This window comes from Lissotriton vulgaris, chromosome 7, assembly GCF_964263255.1.
Source record: "Lissotriton vulgaris chromosome 7, aLisVul1.2, whole genome shotgun sequence".
Lineage (NCBI taxonomy): Eukaryota > Metazoa > Chordata > Amphibia > Caudata > Salamandridae > Lissotriton > Lissotriton vulgaris.
Genome location: NC_141695.1, coordinates 1,664,178,560 through 1,664,198,806, shown reverse-complemented (window position 1 = coordinate 1,664,198,806; position 20,247 = coordinate 1,664,178,560). Strand labels below are relative to the sequence as shown.

General features: G+C 47.1%; 1 protein-coding gene across 1 annotated transcript in view; it reads left to right on the top strand.

Moving 5' to 3' along the window:
- The window catches only part of EFCAB8 (EF-hand calcium binding domain 8), a 1,673,324-nt gene that overhangs the window by 268,985 nt on the left and 1,384,092 nt on the right, over window positions 1-20,247 (top strand). Inside the window, exon 5 of the mRNA XM_086932659.1 lies at window positions 15,664-15,748. Coding sequence (XP_086788785.1) covers window positions 15,664-15,748 — 85 coding nt within the window. The remainder of the gene's footprint in view (window positions 1-15,663; window positions 15,749-20,247) is intronic.

Below are 20,247 nucleotides of genomic sequence, written 5' to 3'. Positions count from 1 at the left end.
CTTCCTTTCGGGGCTCCAGAGGAAGAGGCCAACAAACAAGAGGTGGATACCAGGGGTACAAATCCTCCTACGGCTTGTCCCAGCAATACAAGCCTCAATACCAACCGAGGCAGCAACAAGGCCAATCTTCTTACAATAAGTCATCCTTTCGAGGGAGAGGAGGAAAGAAAGATGCCCCTAGAAGACAGTGACTTCTTTCTCCAACAGGCCTCCACTTCTTCTCCATGTTACGTAGTTGGAGGCAAAATTTCCAACTTCCTCCACAATTGGCAAAAAATAACTACGGACCGTTGGGTTCTCCAACTAGTTCGGTTCGGACATACTCTGGAGTTTGTGGACACTCCTCCTTCGAACCCACCATGTCCCATGCCACACAAGAATCTTCATCTTCTTCAAGCGGAACTCTCACTAATTCTTCAGAAAAGAGCCGTAGAAAGCGTTCCCGGAGGTCAGAGGGGGAAAGGATTCTATTCACGGTTCTTCGTGATACGAAAAAAGGAGAAGAAATGGAGACCTATACTGGATCTAAGGAACCTCAACACATACCTCAATACACAATCGTTCCGTATGGTATCCATTCAAGAGGTGTTACAACTACTCAATTCCAGGGATTTCATGGTGTCCTTAGACCTCCAGGACGCCTATTTCCACATACTCATCCACAAAAGTCACCGCCAATTCCTAAGGTTCACTGTGGCTGGCAGACATTACCAATTCAGAGTGTTGCTATTCGGCCTAAAGTCGGCGCCACGCATTTTTACAAAATGCCTATCTCCAGTGGCAGTCTACCTTCGCCAGCAACATCACCAGGTATTCCCCTACCTGGACGACTGGCTCTTCAAGTCTCCCACTCTAGAAGGGGTGAACAGGTCTTCCAACGCCTGTCTTCAGTTCTTCGAGGGTCTAGGACTTACACTCAACCAGGAAAAGTCTGTACTGCAGCCCTCTCAATGCCTCACTTTCTTGGGAGCAATTCTAGACACACATCAGGAGAAGGCCTTTCCATCACAGGAACGTCAGGCCAGACTGAGGTCGCTGACGGCACACATTCAGCTCAAAAAGACCATCAAGGTGCGACTTTTCAAGTCACTGCTAGGAATGATGTCCTCCAACATCCTCCTAATACAACACAGCCGCCTCCATATGCGTCCCTTACAGGAGGCGCTATCATCCCAGTGGATTCAGAGTACAGGATCCTTCGACGATCTACTCAGGATCACTCCGTTCATGGTCAAGGCCCTGCACTGGTGGCTTCAAACAGAAAACCTGAACCAAGGCCTTCCATTCCTGCTTCCAATCTCACCGCACGTGATAACAGATGCATCATTGGAAGGATGGGGTGCGTTCCTGCAGGAACTTCAGATACACGGTCAGTGGTCGTCAGCCGAAAAACTGCTCCACATCAACCTGTTAGAGTTGAGGGCAGTATACCTGGCTCTTCGAGCTTTCCTGCCCAGAATCAGGAACTCCCCAGTGCTTGTGAGGACGGAAAACACCACCTCAATGCACTACTTAAAAAAGCAAGGGGGAACTCGATCCATGAGGTTGTCTCAAGAATCACAGCAAATTTGGAAGTGGCTACTCCAACACAACATTTCGCTGAGGGCAGAGTACGTCCCAGGAGCAGACAACACCCTGGCAAACAACACCCTGGCGGACTCACTAAGCACCGATCCATTTGCCACGAGTGGGAGCTCGACCAAATGCTCTCGACGCAGTGTTCTCCCGATGGGGCAGACCTCACCTAGATTTATTTGCGACGAAGATCATCGCAAAATGCCAACATTATGCAAGCTGGCTTCCCCAGAAGGGATCTCTCGGGGATGCATTTTCGATGACATGGTGCAACGTATTTGCTTACACTTTTCCTCCATTTCCCCTGATCCCCAGGGTCCTCCGGAAACTGAGGCAGAGCATTGCACCCTGATCCTGGTAGCCCCAGCGTGGCCACGCCAACACTGGTTTACAGAACTCCACCTTCTATCGCTGGAGCCTCCGATTCCTTTCAGGACTTACCCGCATCTCCTCACTATGAACCAGGGGCAAGTCCAGCATCCAGATCTAACATCTCTCAGATTATCGGCTTGGCTCCTGAGTTCAGAGAATTCCAAGACTTAGATATTCCTCAGGACTGCAGGGTCGTCTTAGCCCGGGCCCGGGCTGACAGTACCAACAAGACATATTCTCTTAAGTAGAAGAGATTCTGTTTATGGTGTAAAGCTAACAAACTGCACCCGTTCTCGTCATCTCCGGCACAACTGCTGCCCTACCTGCTTCACCTAGCCAACTCGGGATTGGCTCATGCCTCAATCAAAGTCCACCTGGCAGCCATATCTCGGTTCAGAGGCTCTTCGTCTGGTGCTTCTCTATGGTCCAATAGACTGGTCAAGCAGTTTCTGAAAGGCTTATTCAGGACTTCTCCTCCAGTGAGACCTTTACCACCTACATGGCAGCTCAATATTGTCCTGGCGCAGTTGATGAAACACCCCTTTGAGCCGATGCATAAAGCGGATCTCAAATACTTATCATGGAAAACAGCTCTCTTGCTGGCACTCACGTCAGTAAGGAGGGTGAGTGAGCTGCAAGCTTTCTGTATTCAGGACCCGTTCCTTCAGTTTAAACAGGACAGAGTCATTCTTCGGACTAACCCCAAATTCATACCAAAGGTTCCGTCTGCTTTTCATCTAAACAAACCTATTGTCCTGAGATCCTTCTTCCCTAATCCATCTTCAACAGCGGAGAGATCTCTACATTCCTTAGATCTGAAAAGATGTCTGAAATTCTACCTTCATAGAACAGAACAATTTCGCAAGTCCAACCAATTATTTATTGCCTTCAGCAGGCTCAGGAAGAGCCTACCATTGACAAAGCAGAGCATTTCAAGGTGGAACTCTGCGGCTATCGCCTTCTGCCACCAACAGGCGGGTCATCCTCTGCCCGCCAAAGTACGGGATCATTCCACTAGAGCGGTTTCCACCTCCATGGCGCTCTTTTCTGAGGTGCCCATCGTCGACATCTGCAGAGCGGCGACATGGAAGACACCACATATGTTCACCAAGCACTACTGCTTGGATTCGGAACTTATGAAGGATGCAGCAGTGGGACAGGCGGTGCTCCGTCATCTATTTCATTAGAGGTGAGCCTTCTTCCTTTCATCCCACCTTTCCAATTTCCTAATTGCACATTTCTTATCCTGCTACTGTTTGCAGTTTATTTTGTTGCACTATTGATAAGTTATTATCAAGTGTCTTACATACTATATTATGCGAAATGTGCTGCCTACTACTCGCTACTCTGATTCAGGCATGTGAATCTATGAAAGATACCCATAATACTGGATAAGAAATGCGTTACTTACCTGTAACTGCAGTTATCCAGTATCGGTATCTTTCATAGATTCACATGCAACCCACCCGCCTCCCCTGGAAGGGCTCACCTTGGTTCTCTCAGTAGGTACTACTTAGCACTGTGCTTATGAAAATCTGAGGGACTAGGGCTCCTTCCAGGACTGTTCTAGAGGGTGGTGGTAGCTGATTGGCTCCTGGCCAAAGTCTGGTCCTTTTTTACAAAAGGACTCAGATAGGTTACTAATGTGAGGCCTCCGGCCTATTAGTATATATATATGTCTTTAGGACATTACTATTTTATATACCGGGGACTCCCACCCCGACGACGGGGAATGATTCAGGCATGTGAATCTATGAAAGATACCTATACTAGATAACTGCAGTTACAGGTAAGTAACGCATTTCATATTCATTTCCCTCAAGCCACTGATACCAAGGGTGCTATTAAAAATGAAGAGAGAATCATGCCTGAAAATCCTCATACCTCCATGGTGACAATACTGGTTCACACACTACTTCTCTACTCGGGACAGCAACAAATATGATTGGTGCCAACACAGAACCTACTGTCTTGCTGTAAGGAACACATTTCTCAATTCGGATCTGAATTCGTCAGCATGGCTTCTGAGTTAAATGAAAACCAGCTATTAGGCAATGCAGAAGACTGTAACGAAATCAAACAAGAGTAGGATCATCCAATAAGACGTCGCAAAATGGAAACTTTTGTGCTCATGGGGTACTCAAAAGAAATTGAATCCTATAACCGCTGCCTCATCAAATATTAACAAATTGACCACACATGTTAAATGCAGGACTGACTTGTGCTTCAATTCTTTATTTATTTTACAGAGTTTTATATAGAGCAAACTTGACCCGAAAAGGGTATCAGAGCGCTTTACATAGCACCAGTTGCTTTACATGAGGACACATTCATGTTTGTTAGGCACAGAGAGATTAAGTGATATAAGAGTACATTTGGTTGCTGTTTCTCTTTTCAAGAGAACATTGAACCAGCAATCCATGTGGTCTAACAGGCTTTCTAAAGAACAAATTCTTAAATGCCTCTTCAGGGTCTTTACACTTGTAAGACACCCTCATTAGTCATGGTGGCTAAATATTACTTTAACTCAACAGATGAAAAAGCCCTTCGAGCAAATACAAATGGATGAAGTAGAGTAATTCTCATGGAAGTATGCTCTCCTTTTAGCCCTCATGTCAGCTATAAGGTTCAGCAAGATTCTAGCTTTTACTATTAAAGAACTATCACTCCAGTTTAGAGAAGACAATGTTATCTTAAGAACTAATCTGCACATACCAAAGGTTCCATCATACTTTCATCTATTTGAACCAGTGGTTTTAAAGACTCTTTTCACAAACCTAACCGGTACAGCAAAGAGAACAGTACATACTGTGGAGTGGAGAAGCGTGGCTCAGTGGTTAGAGGCGGCAGACCCGGAAGCTGAGATCGACCGTGGACCAGGGTTCGATTCTCCGCCTCGGCGGGTCTCGGGCTCAAAATTCCACGGACTCGACAATTCTCGCTCTGGTGCCTACTCAACTCACGGGGTCACACATTCTGCGACTCTGGGCAATAGCTTGCTTAATCTCCACTACGGCCCCCCGCGGCGGGATGCCTGGCTTTCACCTTGTGGACACCCTGCCGTGGTTTCTCACAGGGGAATACCAGGTAGGTATGGGCGGAAAATCCGTTTCGCTCGCGGATTTTGCGGATTTTCGGGAAATTCGCAATCCGCGAGATTCGCGAATCTCCCGCAAAATCCGCAAATCCGCGAGCAGCGGATTTTGCTCGCACTGCTCGCACTGTTCGCGTGAGTTCGCGGCTTCCCAGTACAACTTCGCGCCCCGCGAATAAGTGCTAAATTGCAGAAATACGATCTTAGCAAAACTGAAACTACTTGCCAGGTTCAAAAGTTCAGGCTCATCATTAGTAGCCATTTCCTGTAGTGCTTCCTGAGGGGCCCCTCCAGAGTTCAGTTGCCAGTTGCAACTATTATGTGACCCTGCTCTGAACCTCAGAATAGTTACACATATGCCACAAAGGTCCTGAATTACAGCTAAGGGAGACAAGCAGGAGCCAGGCTGGAAGTTAAAATCCATTAAGCAGCCCCTAATTCATTATTGTCAGTTGGGGCAGGGCAGGTGTTGTAACTAATTTTGCAACAATGAAAGCACTTAGCAAGTGCAAAAGATCACTAATCAGGGCGCACTAAGGAAGCAGGTGCCAGCTAAAAAAATATTCTGTGACACATTAATCAGCCCCAAATTAATTCAGGTCACTTGAGGCAGGGAAGGTGTGCTTTGCTTTGCCGAAAATAATGTACACTGGACAACCAGAGGGTGTGGTGATGAAACAGAGGGTGGCATGGGTGGGCCAGAGGGTGGCATGAGTAGTCAGAGAGTGGCAGTGGTGATAGAGAGTGGCAGTGATGAAGAAGAGTGTCCCAAACAGGCTGGACACGTAGAAACAACAAGTTCGCAAAACTTGCGACCCGACAGGTAAGTTCGCAAATTGCGAAATTGTAAAAACCCTCGCGAACTGGCAGAAACACGGGCGAACACAAAAAAAAAAATCCGCAAATTCGCGGGAATTCGCGGATTTTGCGGATTGCGAGTTCGCAAATCCGCAAAATTCGCGAACGCGAGATCCGCAAAATTCGCCCATGCTTAATACCAGGACGGGTTCCCTAAGCAAGCGCCGGGACGCTTACGGGCAGCTGTGCGCTTTACAAGTCCAGCACATTTACATTTACATTTACATACTGTGAATATTAAAAGATGTTTAAAATTTTAAGTTGATCAAACTAAACAGATAAGGAAGTCTGACCAATAAATCGTATGGTCACCCACAAAAAAGTAACCAGCATTTGCAATGCAATAGGTCTCTCATTTGCAAGAGTTTAAGCTATTGGCATTGCAAAGGACGATGCCTTTCATTTATCTCTTTTGTTTTTTAACACATAAATAAAAGGCATTGTCATTTACAACGCCAAGAGCTCAAACTCTTGTAAATGCGAGACCTTTGTCATTCGAAAGACGCAGCCGCCATTGTACCGGGCTGCTTGCGAAGTGAAAGCACACCTGGCGCGATGAATGTTGCAGGAAGGCATGTCATGCCTGAAGTAGGAGAAACTCATCAAAGAAAATAGTGCTTATGTGCTTACAGACTAAATAAGACATACGTGTAACAACTGAAAGGCCAGTTCTCATGGGAGGTTACAAATGACGACAAGGCAGTACTAAGGGGTGGGACTAACAAGCCTATTAATGAATCAGAAGCCAGCATTTACAGAGGACAATGACACAAGCTAATGACAAATATGGGCGGAGAGTGGGCGAAGCTTCTATTCCATACTCCAATATAGCATGCCTCGCAGAGCAGCGCATGCGCTGCCCAGGCTCGACCTAAAACAGGGATAAAAAAAACAAGCTATAAGAGTGGGATAAAGAGACGGGAAGTGTAAGGTGGTGGATGAAAGAAGCATGAAGTGGAATCAAGGCTAGACTGCCTAGATATTTGGCAATGCCAACATTCTTCAACATCGGTGGTGGAAAAATTCCTAAAAACTACTTTGCTCACCAGCAATTCTTTTTATTTTTCATACTAGGAACTGGTCTGGTGGCACACCATCCTAATAATTATCTCAAGACTTCAATGACCTTCTAGTGGGTGGTCAGTATGCCTCCTACACCTACATAACAAAACCTTTTATTGAGCTGGCGACACACTAGCGAGCGATCCAAGTTTCTCAGGCGCAACACATACTTCATTCACCCTGTGGAATCATGGGTCACCTATAAGAGACCCAATGTGTCTTATTCTGGACGAATCAGGATCAGTCCCTTCAGAAAAAGCCTCGCCCACCTCCGGTTTTAAACACAAAAGGACAAGAAAGCAGCTGGCTGGAGACAGCTTCAAACTGGCATCGTCTCGTCTACTTCTAGGCAGTGTGTACGGTGTGGAGTCTTTTTGAGTGTGTTGTTTCTGTCCTTCCACATATCGGTGGCAGGTGTCTCGATGTCCCTGCCTCGTGGTTGGGCCGCTGAGCCCCAGCCTGGGTCCTGGACTGGTTGCTGACACTGGGAGACGGGTGTATATGAAGAGTAGAGGGCAGTGTGACACAGGGCACAACAGTGTAACATATGATCGTTGCACTCTCATCATACCGGATTCTCTGCACGGGCCGGATGCCATGTTATTGGCATCAAGTTTAATTTCAGTTGTTTCTCTGTACTTGCCATCGTCCACAATAATTCACTTTGTTTATCAAAAAATCCAAACCTACGCCTCTTCTTCAGCCTCTCCTTCCAGAACTTAATTTTAAAAAGAAAAAAAACTTGCCGCCCCTGCTGCCGCTTATCAGGGCTGGCAAGTCTTGGCGCCACCTCGTGGCTCTTTGTCACTCTCTCCAATCACATTGGACTTCCTGGCTCTTTGTCAGTATTGTAGGTTTTTGTCGTTCCTGCTTTCTTCGTCTGTTAGTTTTCTGTGTGTCGTTTCTCCCCATTCTGCATCTGCCTCGCTTCTCCTACTTAAGTCTCTGACGAGAGATAATAATAATATTAATGACAGGATGTGGCCTAACGGCTAGAGCGGTCGACGTGGAAGCTGAGAACCGGATCTCGGCAGGGACACTCAACTTCCTGTGTTTCATAACAAATCACTTAATCCTCCTGCGCCCAACAAAAATGAATGTGTCCGTCTATAACACAACTGGTGCTCGTGTAAAGCGCTCTGATACATTCGGGTAGAGTTCGCGCTATATAAAACTCCCTCCAAAAAAGAAAATGCCTCGTCCCAAAAAGCCAACGCGAGTTCCCCTTAAAGGCCGCCCCTAGCGCAATTTAAGAACTGATGCCAATTTGCAACATTGTCAACACCTGCAGCTGACTCCAGTGATAGGTCGCTATTGCAGCCAGTTGAAAGTGTTGACAAGGAGCTCGTTTGTCTGCAGATAAAAGGACCTGGAATAATAAATGTTTGTGATGGGTTTTAAAGTCTATTAAAACAATGAGTTGTATCGCATTGGACTTGCTAGCGGCAAGAATGACGCTCTGAGGCGCTGGGGTACTGGGAGTTTGAGATTCGTTTAGGTTCACACTGCGATTGAGATTCTGTCATGTCTTCTAGTACTCAGTTATACTACAGTTAGCGCACTAAGCAACATAATATACCTATTGTGGCCTCTGCCAAAACCTGCACTTTATTTGACAAATGATTGAAACTAGCTGAGGGGTGCGTAGACGTCGCAGTGAGGCTTTTCGGACTGGGGTTGATACACACAGTCTGGCTTGCGCTGCACACCTAGCGCGTCTCAGTGTTTGTGTGTCCCGAACCTGTTTCTTGGTTTACGAGTGCTGGAGGATCGGGACACACAAACACTGATCGTAGCCCACAGCGCTGCTTGTAAGCAGCATTGCGGGTCCTGAAGCACACGTAACCCAAGGTTCGGGACTGGGGCACAAGATGGAAGAGACGCGGGAGGGCAGGAGCGAGACACCGTGAGAGTGCACATTGGGGTGCCCTGTGGCTCGTTCCCAGTGGCGGCGCCTGTGGTCTTTGCTTGCTGAGCTTGAGGAGTGATGCGCGGCTGGCGAGATTGTGGGAGGGGGCCTCCAAGCAATAAAAAGCAGCCCCTGCCCACCATGCTGCACACCCGAAAACAGCTACCGGTAGGCGGCCAAGACGGAGGCGATCAAGATGGGTGAGTGGCGGCACTGCTGTGCCTGCGAGCGCTGCGCTGCTACCACAAAGTGCAGTGAAGCTAAGCACCTCACCAGCCTGTGATTACTTTTTAGCCACATTGCGAGCTTAACTTTAATGTACAATTGCGTGCAGCTTGCAGGGAGGAGCGCTAGCTGTACATGTTTATCAATTATTATTATTATTATTATTATATTTGTAGAGTGCACAGCTACCCGAAGGTTTCCCGGCGCTAGGGACGTAAAGAGTGAAGGAAAAAAACGGATCTGGGACATAAAAGACTATTGATTAAACAGCCAGGTTTTTAAATCATTACGGAATTTAAGGTAATTGGGTTCCGTGCGAAGGTAGAGGGGGAGAGAATTCCAAAGGGATGGAGCCAGATATGAGACGGAACGTCCGCCCATTCTAGCTCGCTTGATCCTGGGTACTTGAAAATTATGCTGATTGGAGGAGCGGAGGAGACGGGGAGGGCAATATTGGTGTACCAGGGTTTTGAGGTATAGGGGAGCAGTGCCGGAGTTGATTCTGTGCATGTAACATAGGGCTTTGAATTTAGTGCGATTTTGGACTCGGAGCCAGTGTAGATTTTGTAGAGAGGCTGAGGTGGAAGATTTATTTGGCAGTTTGCAGAGTAGCCTAACCGCAGCATTTTGTACCACCTGATGTTTACGCATAACTTCCTTGCTAGCGCCCAGGTGTAGGACGTTACCGTAATCTAGCCTAGATGTTATTAGGGCTTGGATTACGTTTTTTTGTGTTGATTGAGGGAGCATCCATATGATCTTTCTGAGCCACTTTGGGATGACAAAACAAGTAGAGGCTACTTTGACCACTTGTTGCTTCATGGTCATTTGGTCATCAAGAATAATGCCAAGGTTGCGAGCAGTTTTGGAAGGAGAGGATGGGGGGCCCATCTAAAGCGGCCAGTGATGAGGGCCCCACAAAGCTGTGTCGTTGCCAAAAAGGAGGAGTTCGGTCTTTCCACCATTCAGTTTGAGTTTGTTGTCATGCATCCATTTGACAATGTCAGTGAGTCCAGAGCAGAGTGAGGATGAATTGGAGTTGGGATTCGCAGAAAGTGAGTAGATAAGCTGGGTATCATCAGCGTAGGAGTAAATAGTGAGCCCAGCTTGTTTAGCAATTGTGGCTAAGGGGCTGATATACAGGTTAAAAAGTAGGGGACTCAGTATGGAGCCTTGAGGGACACCATATTGTGATTTATGCATTTTGGAAGTGGAGGTGGGGGAAAAGACTTGAAATGTCCTGTAGGATAAAAGTGCAGGGCCCGTGATGCCGCAGGAGTAAAGTGTATTGAGTGTATTGAGGAAAATGGGGTGGGAAACCGTGTCTAAACTCGGCACTTAGGTCTAATAGGATAAGTTCCACGGTTTCCCCTTTGTCGACCTGATTACGTATGATCTCAGTGACACCTAGTAGCGTTGATTCTGTGGAGAATCCTGCCCTAAAACCAGACTGGGATTTGTGGAGAAGTTTTATTGATTCGGTGTAATTAGTGAGTTGGTTATTGAGGTGTTTTTCTAGAATTTTAGAGAAGACCGAGAGAAGGGAGATAGGGCGGAAATTGGATGGTATTGCGGGGTCAGCATTCGCTTTTTTCAGCAATTGTACTATCAAGGCGTGTTTCCATGCGTCCGGGACCTTAGCTTCCCTTAGGGACATGTTGAGTAGTTCCACAATTAAATTGAGGGTAGGGGTGTCCAATACTTGTAAGATCTGAGGGGGAATTGGATCCATAGGGGAGCCAGATTTGATGCTACTGATGATGTTGCGGAGTATGGAAATGTTAAGAGGATTCCATGTTGCTAAATGTGTATCGGTCTTGCTGGGGTTAGGTTCCTGAGGGTCATGTTCAGGGGAGCTAATGAGTTCGGAAGGTTCCGAGAGTATCGGAGTGGGTGTTGCATTGTCAAAGTCAGAATAGATGTTGTCAATTTTACTGATGAAAAATTCGGCCAGTACATTACATTGTGTGGAGTCCAAACACTGGGCTTTGGGCTGGCAGGAGGCACCAGAGAGTTCTTGCACTGCTTTAAAAAGAGCTTTGGGGCGATTTTGTGCATTCAGAATGGTTAAGTTGACATGTTCTGCCCTAGCCTATCAATGAAAGTGAAAGTTATTGAACAGCTCACAGGCGTCCCGATCCGATTCCGGCATGGAGCCTGCGTGTGCCCTTCTCCTGTCTCCCTCTCAGGGCCCTTGAAAGCAGAGTCGACAACTATAGGTCTCGCAGACGACAGAGCTTCGCGCTGCATCGCCCGGTGCGAGACCTAAACAATTGTCAAAACAGAGTATAGCTTACTGGGTGTCTTCAGCAAAAGTGTTCTGTATTAAGAAGCAGACCAGCAATTGCAAGGAACTGTTAAAGCCCATTCAACAAGAAGTGTGTCTACATCTGCAGCCCTCTTTGCTGGAACAGTAGAGATACATTTACAAAACACTACTGCCAAGATTCATCATCACAAAGTGATGCACCAGTAGGACAAGTGGTCCTTAGACACTTATTCCAGTAAGGCAAGGGTGTTTAGCCTTTGTTACCCTCCTACCTTTGACTAAAAACTGTTTTGTATATACTGCATACTATTCATATTCTGGTAAGATCCAATAGTAAAACTGTTACTTACCTGCCTGTGAAGTTTTCCAGTATTGGTATCTTTCATATAGCCACATGCAACCCTTCTTCCTCTGCAACCCAGGCACTTTTCTATACATAAAGTTACTCTACACTAGTGCTACAACGTCTGAACTATAGTGTCTTGAGTGAGGACGCGTGAATGCTCTACTTTGCTCTAATTGGCTGAGTTTTGGATCTTTTATAATGATGTGAATAGGCATTGTGTGGCCATTTTAAAGTTAGGTATATGTTTACCATTGTAGAGCTTACATGTCCCAGTCAAAAGTTCGGGCTGGACTGTTCCCATGAGGCACAGAGTCAGACTGATTTCCATATAGCAATGTCTGAACTGGGGTGGCAGAGTGGGCTAAAGAACGGTGATGGATTAAACCCAGATCTTTTGACTGGGTGTGAGTGTTTGATTGGTTCAGATGCTCCGTCCTTTACCACCCCCTTTTGTACCGCTTTTGGCCGCCATAAGTGTGGCAGGGTAATCTCAGACGTGAGTCCCTTGCTCACTGTGCCACTGGATTCAAGCAAGCTGGGCTGAAGACGGCTGGAATGCCAGAAACCGGTCCTCGGTAGCTTGTTTCCGGTCCAGGGAAGGCATGGCTTGGCAGTTCGGGCTGGACTGTTTCCATGAGGCACAGGGTCAGACTGATTGGCATATAGCCATGTCTGAACTAGGGTGGCAGAGTGGGCTAAAGAACTGTGATGGATTAAACCCAGATCTTTTGACTGGGTGTGAGTGTTTGATTGGTTCAGATGCTCCGTCCATTACCACCCCCTTTTGTACCGTTATCTTTAAACATGATAGTTGTGCCAGGACATAAAGGGCTGTGCACACTGCTGCAGATTAACAAATACGGCTCTTGCTATTGGGGAGAATCCTAATTAGATGGGTGTGTGTTTCCTTCTGCCCGTCCCCCCCCCCCCACCACCGCCTCCCCCTCCCACCGCATGGCAGGCAGACTCTTAAACTAAATTCTCGGGCATAGTACTGATAGTTAAAGCATGTGCCCTATTGAAAAAAAATGTAAAGGAAGCCGGAGACCTTTGTGTCAACTAGATGAGCAAACTCTGCTTTTCGGGTTGGTCAGTCTGGGGCAGGGCACGAGTTGGGGGTACACGCGGGTGGACGGCGTCCACCCACTATTTTCACAGGGTGGACGCTGTCCACCCTGCCCAAAAGTTGGGCCCCACTAAAAAATATGCTGAATTCGTCCTGGGACACATTCTGCAGCGTCTGCATGTTGTTGTCTACTGTCGATCCGCAACAACGTGCAGGTGGGAAGGGGGCTTTCTCAGTTCAGTCTCTTGCTGGCCCCATAACAAAGGCCATATCTGAGGGGTCATCCTTTTGTTCGAAACTCTTGGCTGGGAGCAGTCAGGAGCCTCACACCTGATGCAAATTGAGCAGAGAGGAAACAAAGGCTCACACCTTGTTAGCACTACACAGATACTTCAGAAAGGCAGATTTTCACTTTCTTCAGTCCTGGTTCACAAGATATGCATACACTGTAAGAATGTCAGATGTGTTGGTCTTTCCCTGTATTTACACAAAATAAATGTAATTTATATAGTGCTTACTACCCCTGAGGAGGCGTTGAAATGATTTAAGTACCACTATTTTTTCTTGTAAAGCACTATGGGTAGAGCAAGTTTATGCAGACAAAAGGCAACATTGTTTTTTGTGCAGATTACAAAAGTGTGAATCTTCTGCCTAAATCAGGAGGGCTTCCCTATATGCTTGAAATATGCTCCAATGTACTCGTGATGGACATGTCTAATATATATGAGAGGGCTTAATATCTCATGTCAATTCTTAAGATATCACAGACGTCACATGTTGTGATTTCACGCGCCGTGATATCATGCACCGTGATGTCACCCGCCATGATGTCACACACCACAACATAGCCCCTCGTTATGTCACGTACATTCTGATTAACTAGTTTAGTCCCCCCACTTCTTTTAGGACTTGTGTCCTGGTCTTGGGCATATAAACAATTTTAGGACCATCTCCCTGTACTCTTCTGTGAGATATGTGTACCCTTCGGTTACATTACCCATTGGAAGGTAAAAAACAAGTACTGTGCTATCATTTAGTTCGAAAGATGTACAATCTTCATGTTCATACTAAATAGCATTCTGAAATGCAACATGTAATGTTCACATTTGACCAAGTTGGGCACTTTTACTTAGAACATCCACAGTTTTAAATAAATGTTTATCTCTAATGCCCTGCACACACCCTGGTTTCGCTCTGATATAGCCCCAGCCCCAATTCTTCGTACTGCAAAGAAAACACGATCCCGAAAGTGCTTTTTTGCCCTCTAACCCTTGTTGGTGAGCAGTTGGCAGTCTAATCTAAACCGTCTTTACTGTGGTGGTTTCTTTATAACTTCCTACGCTGCAGTACCCAGCCTTAACCTCCAGCCTGATCCCACAGTTTGAATGGCCTACACATTTGCAAAGCCATATTGCCAATAAGTAACCGGGGCCACTCACTGTATGTATATATATTTTTTATGGCACCAGTGCAGCATTTCTACAGTAACGGCAATATTTACAGGTGAAGCACTCAAAGTGAGGGCTCCTGAAACCACATGAGAGGGGGCTGTTGCACTGTGAAGTGCACACTTGACCAACACAGTTCAGAGTAGATGTTTGCACCCGAAGTCAGTCAGATTGTTCTGCATCAGACATAAAACCCCAGGTCTAGACAACCCCAGACATACACCTCCAGAGTGCCGAAAAAATTAGACCCAGTGGCGTCCAGCTATAACTATAAAACCTAAGGTATACCCAGTTGGCCTCGCCTAGAAGCTGTAGTGCCCGCAGACTGCCTATACATACCCTCAGAACCTGTTTCTCCAGCACTGTCTAAGTTGGATTTGTTGCACTTGATACAGTGTAAGGTGTTCAAGGTGCTAATAGGTGAGGCTGTTGAGGATAGAACGCTTTATACATTCACTTTGCGCAGCCTTTACAAAACCTAGACTGAGTCAAGATTGAGCAACAAGTTAGACCTCATTCCTGGGTCTGACTGGTAAGCTGTCCTTTAGTAAACTAATTTGTTTGGCCACAAACTTTACTGAACTTTGGTCATGTGTTTTAGGTGAACTCTGACATGAACCAATGTGCAGTGTGCGTCAAGGGAGTCAACCCTCTCTACTTTGAGTTGATTCTATATAATTTACTCGTTAAGCTTCCTGAGCATGGCCATTGCTCTGACTGTAGCACCTTCTTATTGACTACTGGTGCAATGCCTGAGCATTCTGTCAGAGTAGGGGAGGGAAGTTGCTGCCCTGTGGGAAGCCCCTCAAATGTGCTCTCATTTTGACCAGCCTTCATTTTTTTTTTGAGGGGGGGGGGGCTATGCTTGGCCTGATATTCAGTACTGTTTCTCTGTGCATGACCCGACTTTTAATTTGGCTTCTATTCTGTCTTCATTCGTTGTTTGTCAGAACCAGGATCTGGGTAAAGCTGTGTCTATCTTGAAAGAGAACAGCATAGAATTTTTGGACCTTACAGAATTCCTGGGAGCATATCTCGTGGGTTAAGGTGATCTGGCCCTGTGATCTTTTTAGGTTTCAGGCAAGCATGTATTCCTGAATCACACTGCATGACCCAGTGTGTAGTAATTACATAGCTCATCAATCCCTGGCGGGACAGCACCCAGGATAATGTGCTGCATGGCTAAACACTTACAATGTCCCAAAAGCGAGACTTATTGGCTATGCCAATGCTTGTTCATTTCTGGGTTCAATTTTTTAATACTCTCTTGATTCACATACAGCCGAAAGATATTGTATGCATGAGTTTCTCATATTCTGGAATAAGTAGTCTTATGTAAAAATATGTAACTTGAACTTGTGCAATGCCCATCCTTGAATGTATGCAAATTGTGCTTTTTATTCTCATATTTTTCTGAATGTCTCCTGAATCTTTACTAGATTTCTATGATATCAGCAGCAGTAAATGTGACCGGAGTTTCAGCCTCGTGGACCTGAGCTACTGCACTGCATCGTTGGATTACTGGTCAGTCATTACTTCTATCTTTTTCCATTTATGGTGAAACACTCAACAGGATTAATACTGATAAACTTTGCAGCACAGAAACGGGTGATGAATTGTTATACTGGTGGAGCAATAGCAGGTGTGGAACGATGGAAATACAAACTTCTGAAATGGAACATGCATCATCCTCTACCAAATGTGTGAAATTGAATATTTAATATCTCAAATATATGTAGCAGAACCATTCTGAGTGTATCATTGGAATGTGTTGTTCAGGGCACTAAATTGAATGATGAGCCTTTGAAAGGCTTGGAAAAGAATCCATTCCACTAAGCATAATGTAGTGTAGCATTATCTCCATTGCCCACAATAGCAGCACATAGTTAGAAACCAGTCTCCCTTTAATTTGAAAAGGCTTTAGATCCGAACACCTAACCTCTATTTGAAACCGTATATGGTTTTACCCTTAGCACTTAACTTAGTGTTCCCCCCTCAGTGGGGCGTAGCTAGTCCAGCTGCAAGATGGTCGCCTTCTGAGGAGACTCTGCCACCCGGAATCTTAATCTGGTAATTATCTGCGCTTAGTGGCGGCATTGGGACGAACACGAAGCAGCACTGTCTCCAGATGATGCACCGATCCCTCAGATGCAATTGGCGGCTTAATTCCAGAGGTTGGGCCAAGGCTACGGCATAGCTCATGTTGTGGGCTGGATTCCAAAATGGCAGCTGCCGAACGCCGCTCAGATGACTGCTGAACTGCGGAGGTTGCAGCTTGCTGCCCCTTGAGTTGTGGCCCCTCTGGAACAGATGGGACTGCCGCGAAGGACTAGGCGATGAGTGCTGTGTTTGTTTGATTTTTTGTGCAAGATCACGCAGTAGTGACTGGAAGATTGTGCCCCCTGCTGCTGGATCCCTGGATGTGCTCGGCTGGGCCTTTGTGTGCGAAGAGGGCACCCTCCCTGCTCTACCCCTGTGCCACAGGCCTACACTGTCTAGACTTGACCCCTTATACCTGTTGGGGCCCACTGGAGCTGATGGCGGCCGCGTGTTGCCGGCATCCTGGGCTGTACGGGAACTGGTCAGGCCCCTTGGAAGCCTGAACAATCCTTGGCCTGCTATACTTTGTGGCCTGCCTCATCCCTGGGCAGAGGGCCATGTGTACTTTGGAGACCGGACCCCATACCATCCTCCCCGCAATCAATCTTGCTGGGTGCCTGCGTGGCCCACTGCACTGGTTTGGTCCTGGGTTGGTTGCCCCCCACCCCCTCAGTTGGTCCACTTCTCATGGGGGCGCTCTCTGCCGGCAGGACGAGTACGTTTAAAAGCTGTGAGGTGCCCTGAGGAGCTTCTGTAAGACATTGAACTAGTGTCAACTGGACACACTCGCTGTGGTGAGGTTTGCTGGTGGAGTGGACCTATCTCAGTGCTGACGGCCTCCAGTGTGGACTTGGGGTACTCAGCTTTCACTCTTAGGCACTGGACCCTATGGGGTGTCGCCTGTCTGCTTGTGGCCGGTGTGGTGGACTTACTGAGGTGAGGCGAGACTCAACAGTGAAAGCCCCACAGCCGATAGTAGAAGATGCTGCCCCAGGTGGCTTGTCCCGATCCCTCCAGATTATATAATCTAAACACCACCACGGATAGGACCATATAGGCTGCACTTCTCCCCTAAACATCCTATAGGTGAGCTTAATTGTACACTTAGCGGTGGATCTCCTGGCTTGCCAGCTGTTCGGTGGGAAAGCTGACACGATTACTATGCCTTGCGCCCCCTGTTTTATCTGCATATTAGCCTTTTGTCCCAGGGCTCACAGTGTGACTGCTACTACGATGGGGAAGGCCGACACTATTCAGTTGAAGCTGTCATTTGAGCCACGTAAGACAATGTGCAGCATGGAGCCTTCACAAGAAAAGCACATACAGTGCTCCCAGACTGGTGGAGAATTGGCCCAGGAGTCAGATATCCTCTCCTTGTTTATGGACTGTAAGCAAAGCCTGCACAGCATCAACTCCAAAATCTATATGCTTGCAGATAATTTCGACCGTCTGAAAGAAAAAGTGGATCGACACGAGGAGCGACTGGATCAACTTCAATATTGTACCTCCAAGGTGGAAGACTCGCACTCCTCGATGGGGGAACACCTGCTCCAGGTGGAGAAAGTTCTTGAAGTCATTTTGAATAAAAATGAAGATTTAGAGTTGCGGTCCCGGCGCAATAATCTGCATATTCGGAGTCCCTCCAAGATGTTTCAGATTGTATAATGGTGATTGTTGGTTGAGTGGAATGGTCATATTTGACCCGATTGGGGGGCCAAAGTGGGAGGTGGGTATTGGGGCACTGTCAAGACACTGTTCTGTATTTTCTTATTTTCTTTCCTGTTTTGCACTCAACATCGCATTCTTTTCCCCTCTATTGCTAGCACCTGCCTCGACAGGACTGTCTATTGCACTCTCTAAGTCTCCTGATGGCGTCTATTAAATGTTTGACCTGGAATATTATGGGCATGAATGACAGACGTAAGGCACAACAAGTCTTTTCCTATTTGCAGCGCAATAATATTGACAAATGCTTCTTGCAGGAACTCCACCTGATGAACTCGACTCTGAAATGCTTGAGAGCGCATTGGCTGTGTAAATACATGTGGCCTGCTACTCGAATTATGCAAGGGGAGTGGCCATAGTCCTTTGGAGAGGTTTACAATGGCACACAATCTCAGCTCTCTACGACCTTCAGGGCCCGTACGTTATACTGGCCGGGATCTTACAAGGTCGCCCGCTTATACTTGTATTGGTGTACGGCCCCAACACAGATGACCCTGCCTGATTCACGGAGGTGTGGAGACTGGCAGGCACTACTGGACCGGGAGTGGTATTGTGGGCGGGGACTTTAATGTTGTATTAGACGCTACAGCCGACAGATTCAGTGTTACTCCACCCTCAGCCGCTGCACAGCTTCTCACGATCATAGCTGACAATAACCTGACCGACGTTTGGCACGCTCATAATTTACATAGTATGAAAGGGACTGGCATTACATCTACACACAACACTTGGTCCTGAATAGATTTTGGCTTGTTACCAGAGATGAAGTTTCTTGGACCCTAGATGTCTGACATCTGACTCGAATGTTGTGTGATCACGCCCCCATGCTCCTGGAGATGCACCCACCTGAAGCTGTTTAGCACGCTCTTTCTTGGAATTGGGACCCCAGGGACCCTCAGGATTGAAGGGCACTTAATCCCCCAACTCAAAACACGCCACGGGGCGCGTTTGCACGGTGGTGAAGGGAGGGGGCGGGGTGCGAGGTGACGTGTGCAAACATGCCCTGTGGCGCGTTTTAAGTTGGGGAATTAATTGTCCTTTAATCCGGAGGGCCCCTGGGGGCCAACTAGCCCACCAGGTACCTCCAGTAAGTGCCATAGGCCTGCGTTGCAGAGAGGTGGTCCAGGCCACGCCCCTTTTTACACCTCTCTGCATAGCAGCTCTGTGGCGCTTACTGGAGGTACCTGGTGGGCTAGTTGGACCCCAGGGACCCTCAGGATTCATGGGGACCTAATCCCCCAAATTACAACGCGCCAGGGGTCCCGTTTGTAGAGTGTTGGAGAAAGGGGGCATGGCCTTTGTCTACCACTCACCAATCCCACTGCGTGGGGCTTACTGGAGGTAAAAGGTAGGCTAGTTGGCCCCTAAAGGACGCCCAGCAGTGAAGGGGACGTCAATCCCCATCCAAAAGCGTCCCAGGGAGTGCGTTTGTAGAGTGGTGTGCAAAGTGGGAATGGCCTGGTACGAGTACTTACCAATGCTGCTGTGTGGGACTGACTGGAGGTAATAGTTTGGGAAGTTTGCCCCCAAGGATGTCCTCAGGGGCTTATACCCTTCTTGTTACCGCCAGTAAGCCCCACACAGTGGGATTGCTAAGACGTCTTCGAAGGCCATGGCCCCCTTTCACTATAACTCTGCAGACGTGCCTCGTGGCAGACTACGGGATGGGGGATGAAGTCCAATTTAGTCCTGAGGGAGTTTGGGGGCTAAGAATCCCTCCTGGTACCTCCTGTAATTTCTACATAGTGGAATTCCTGAGTATTGGCTGGACGCCCAGCACCCTTTCTCCAACATTCTGCAAATGCGACTACTAGTTAAAGTAGCATATGTCTGCACCTCTGACATAGAGGTAGTTTTATTCCCCCTGCCCTATTATGTACTAGGGCCTTACAGAGGAGATCATTCTAATCACAGGGGTACTCCAACGCATAGTGTTCCCTAGTGTATGTAGGTGTTTTGACTGTATTATAAGTGTCTTTTAGCATAACACTGGCTCTAGGCCTGGTTAGTCAGTCAGTTAACACCAGTACCCGTCTGAAAAATGTGTGGGTGCAGGATGATTTTGCAACAAGGCCTCTTTCTGCTCCTCTGTTTGTTCTTTCTGCACGTGTTTCTTCTTCCTGATCTTTTTCGTCTTTGTGGACTACTGTTGCTTCTTTCTGCATTTCTTTTGTTTCTTTCTATGCGTTTTTTCTTCT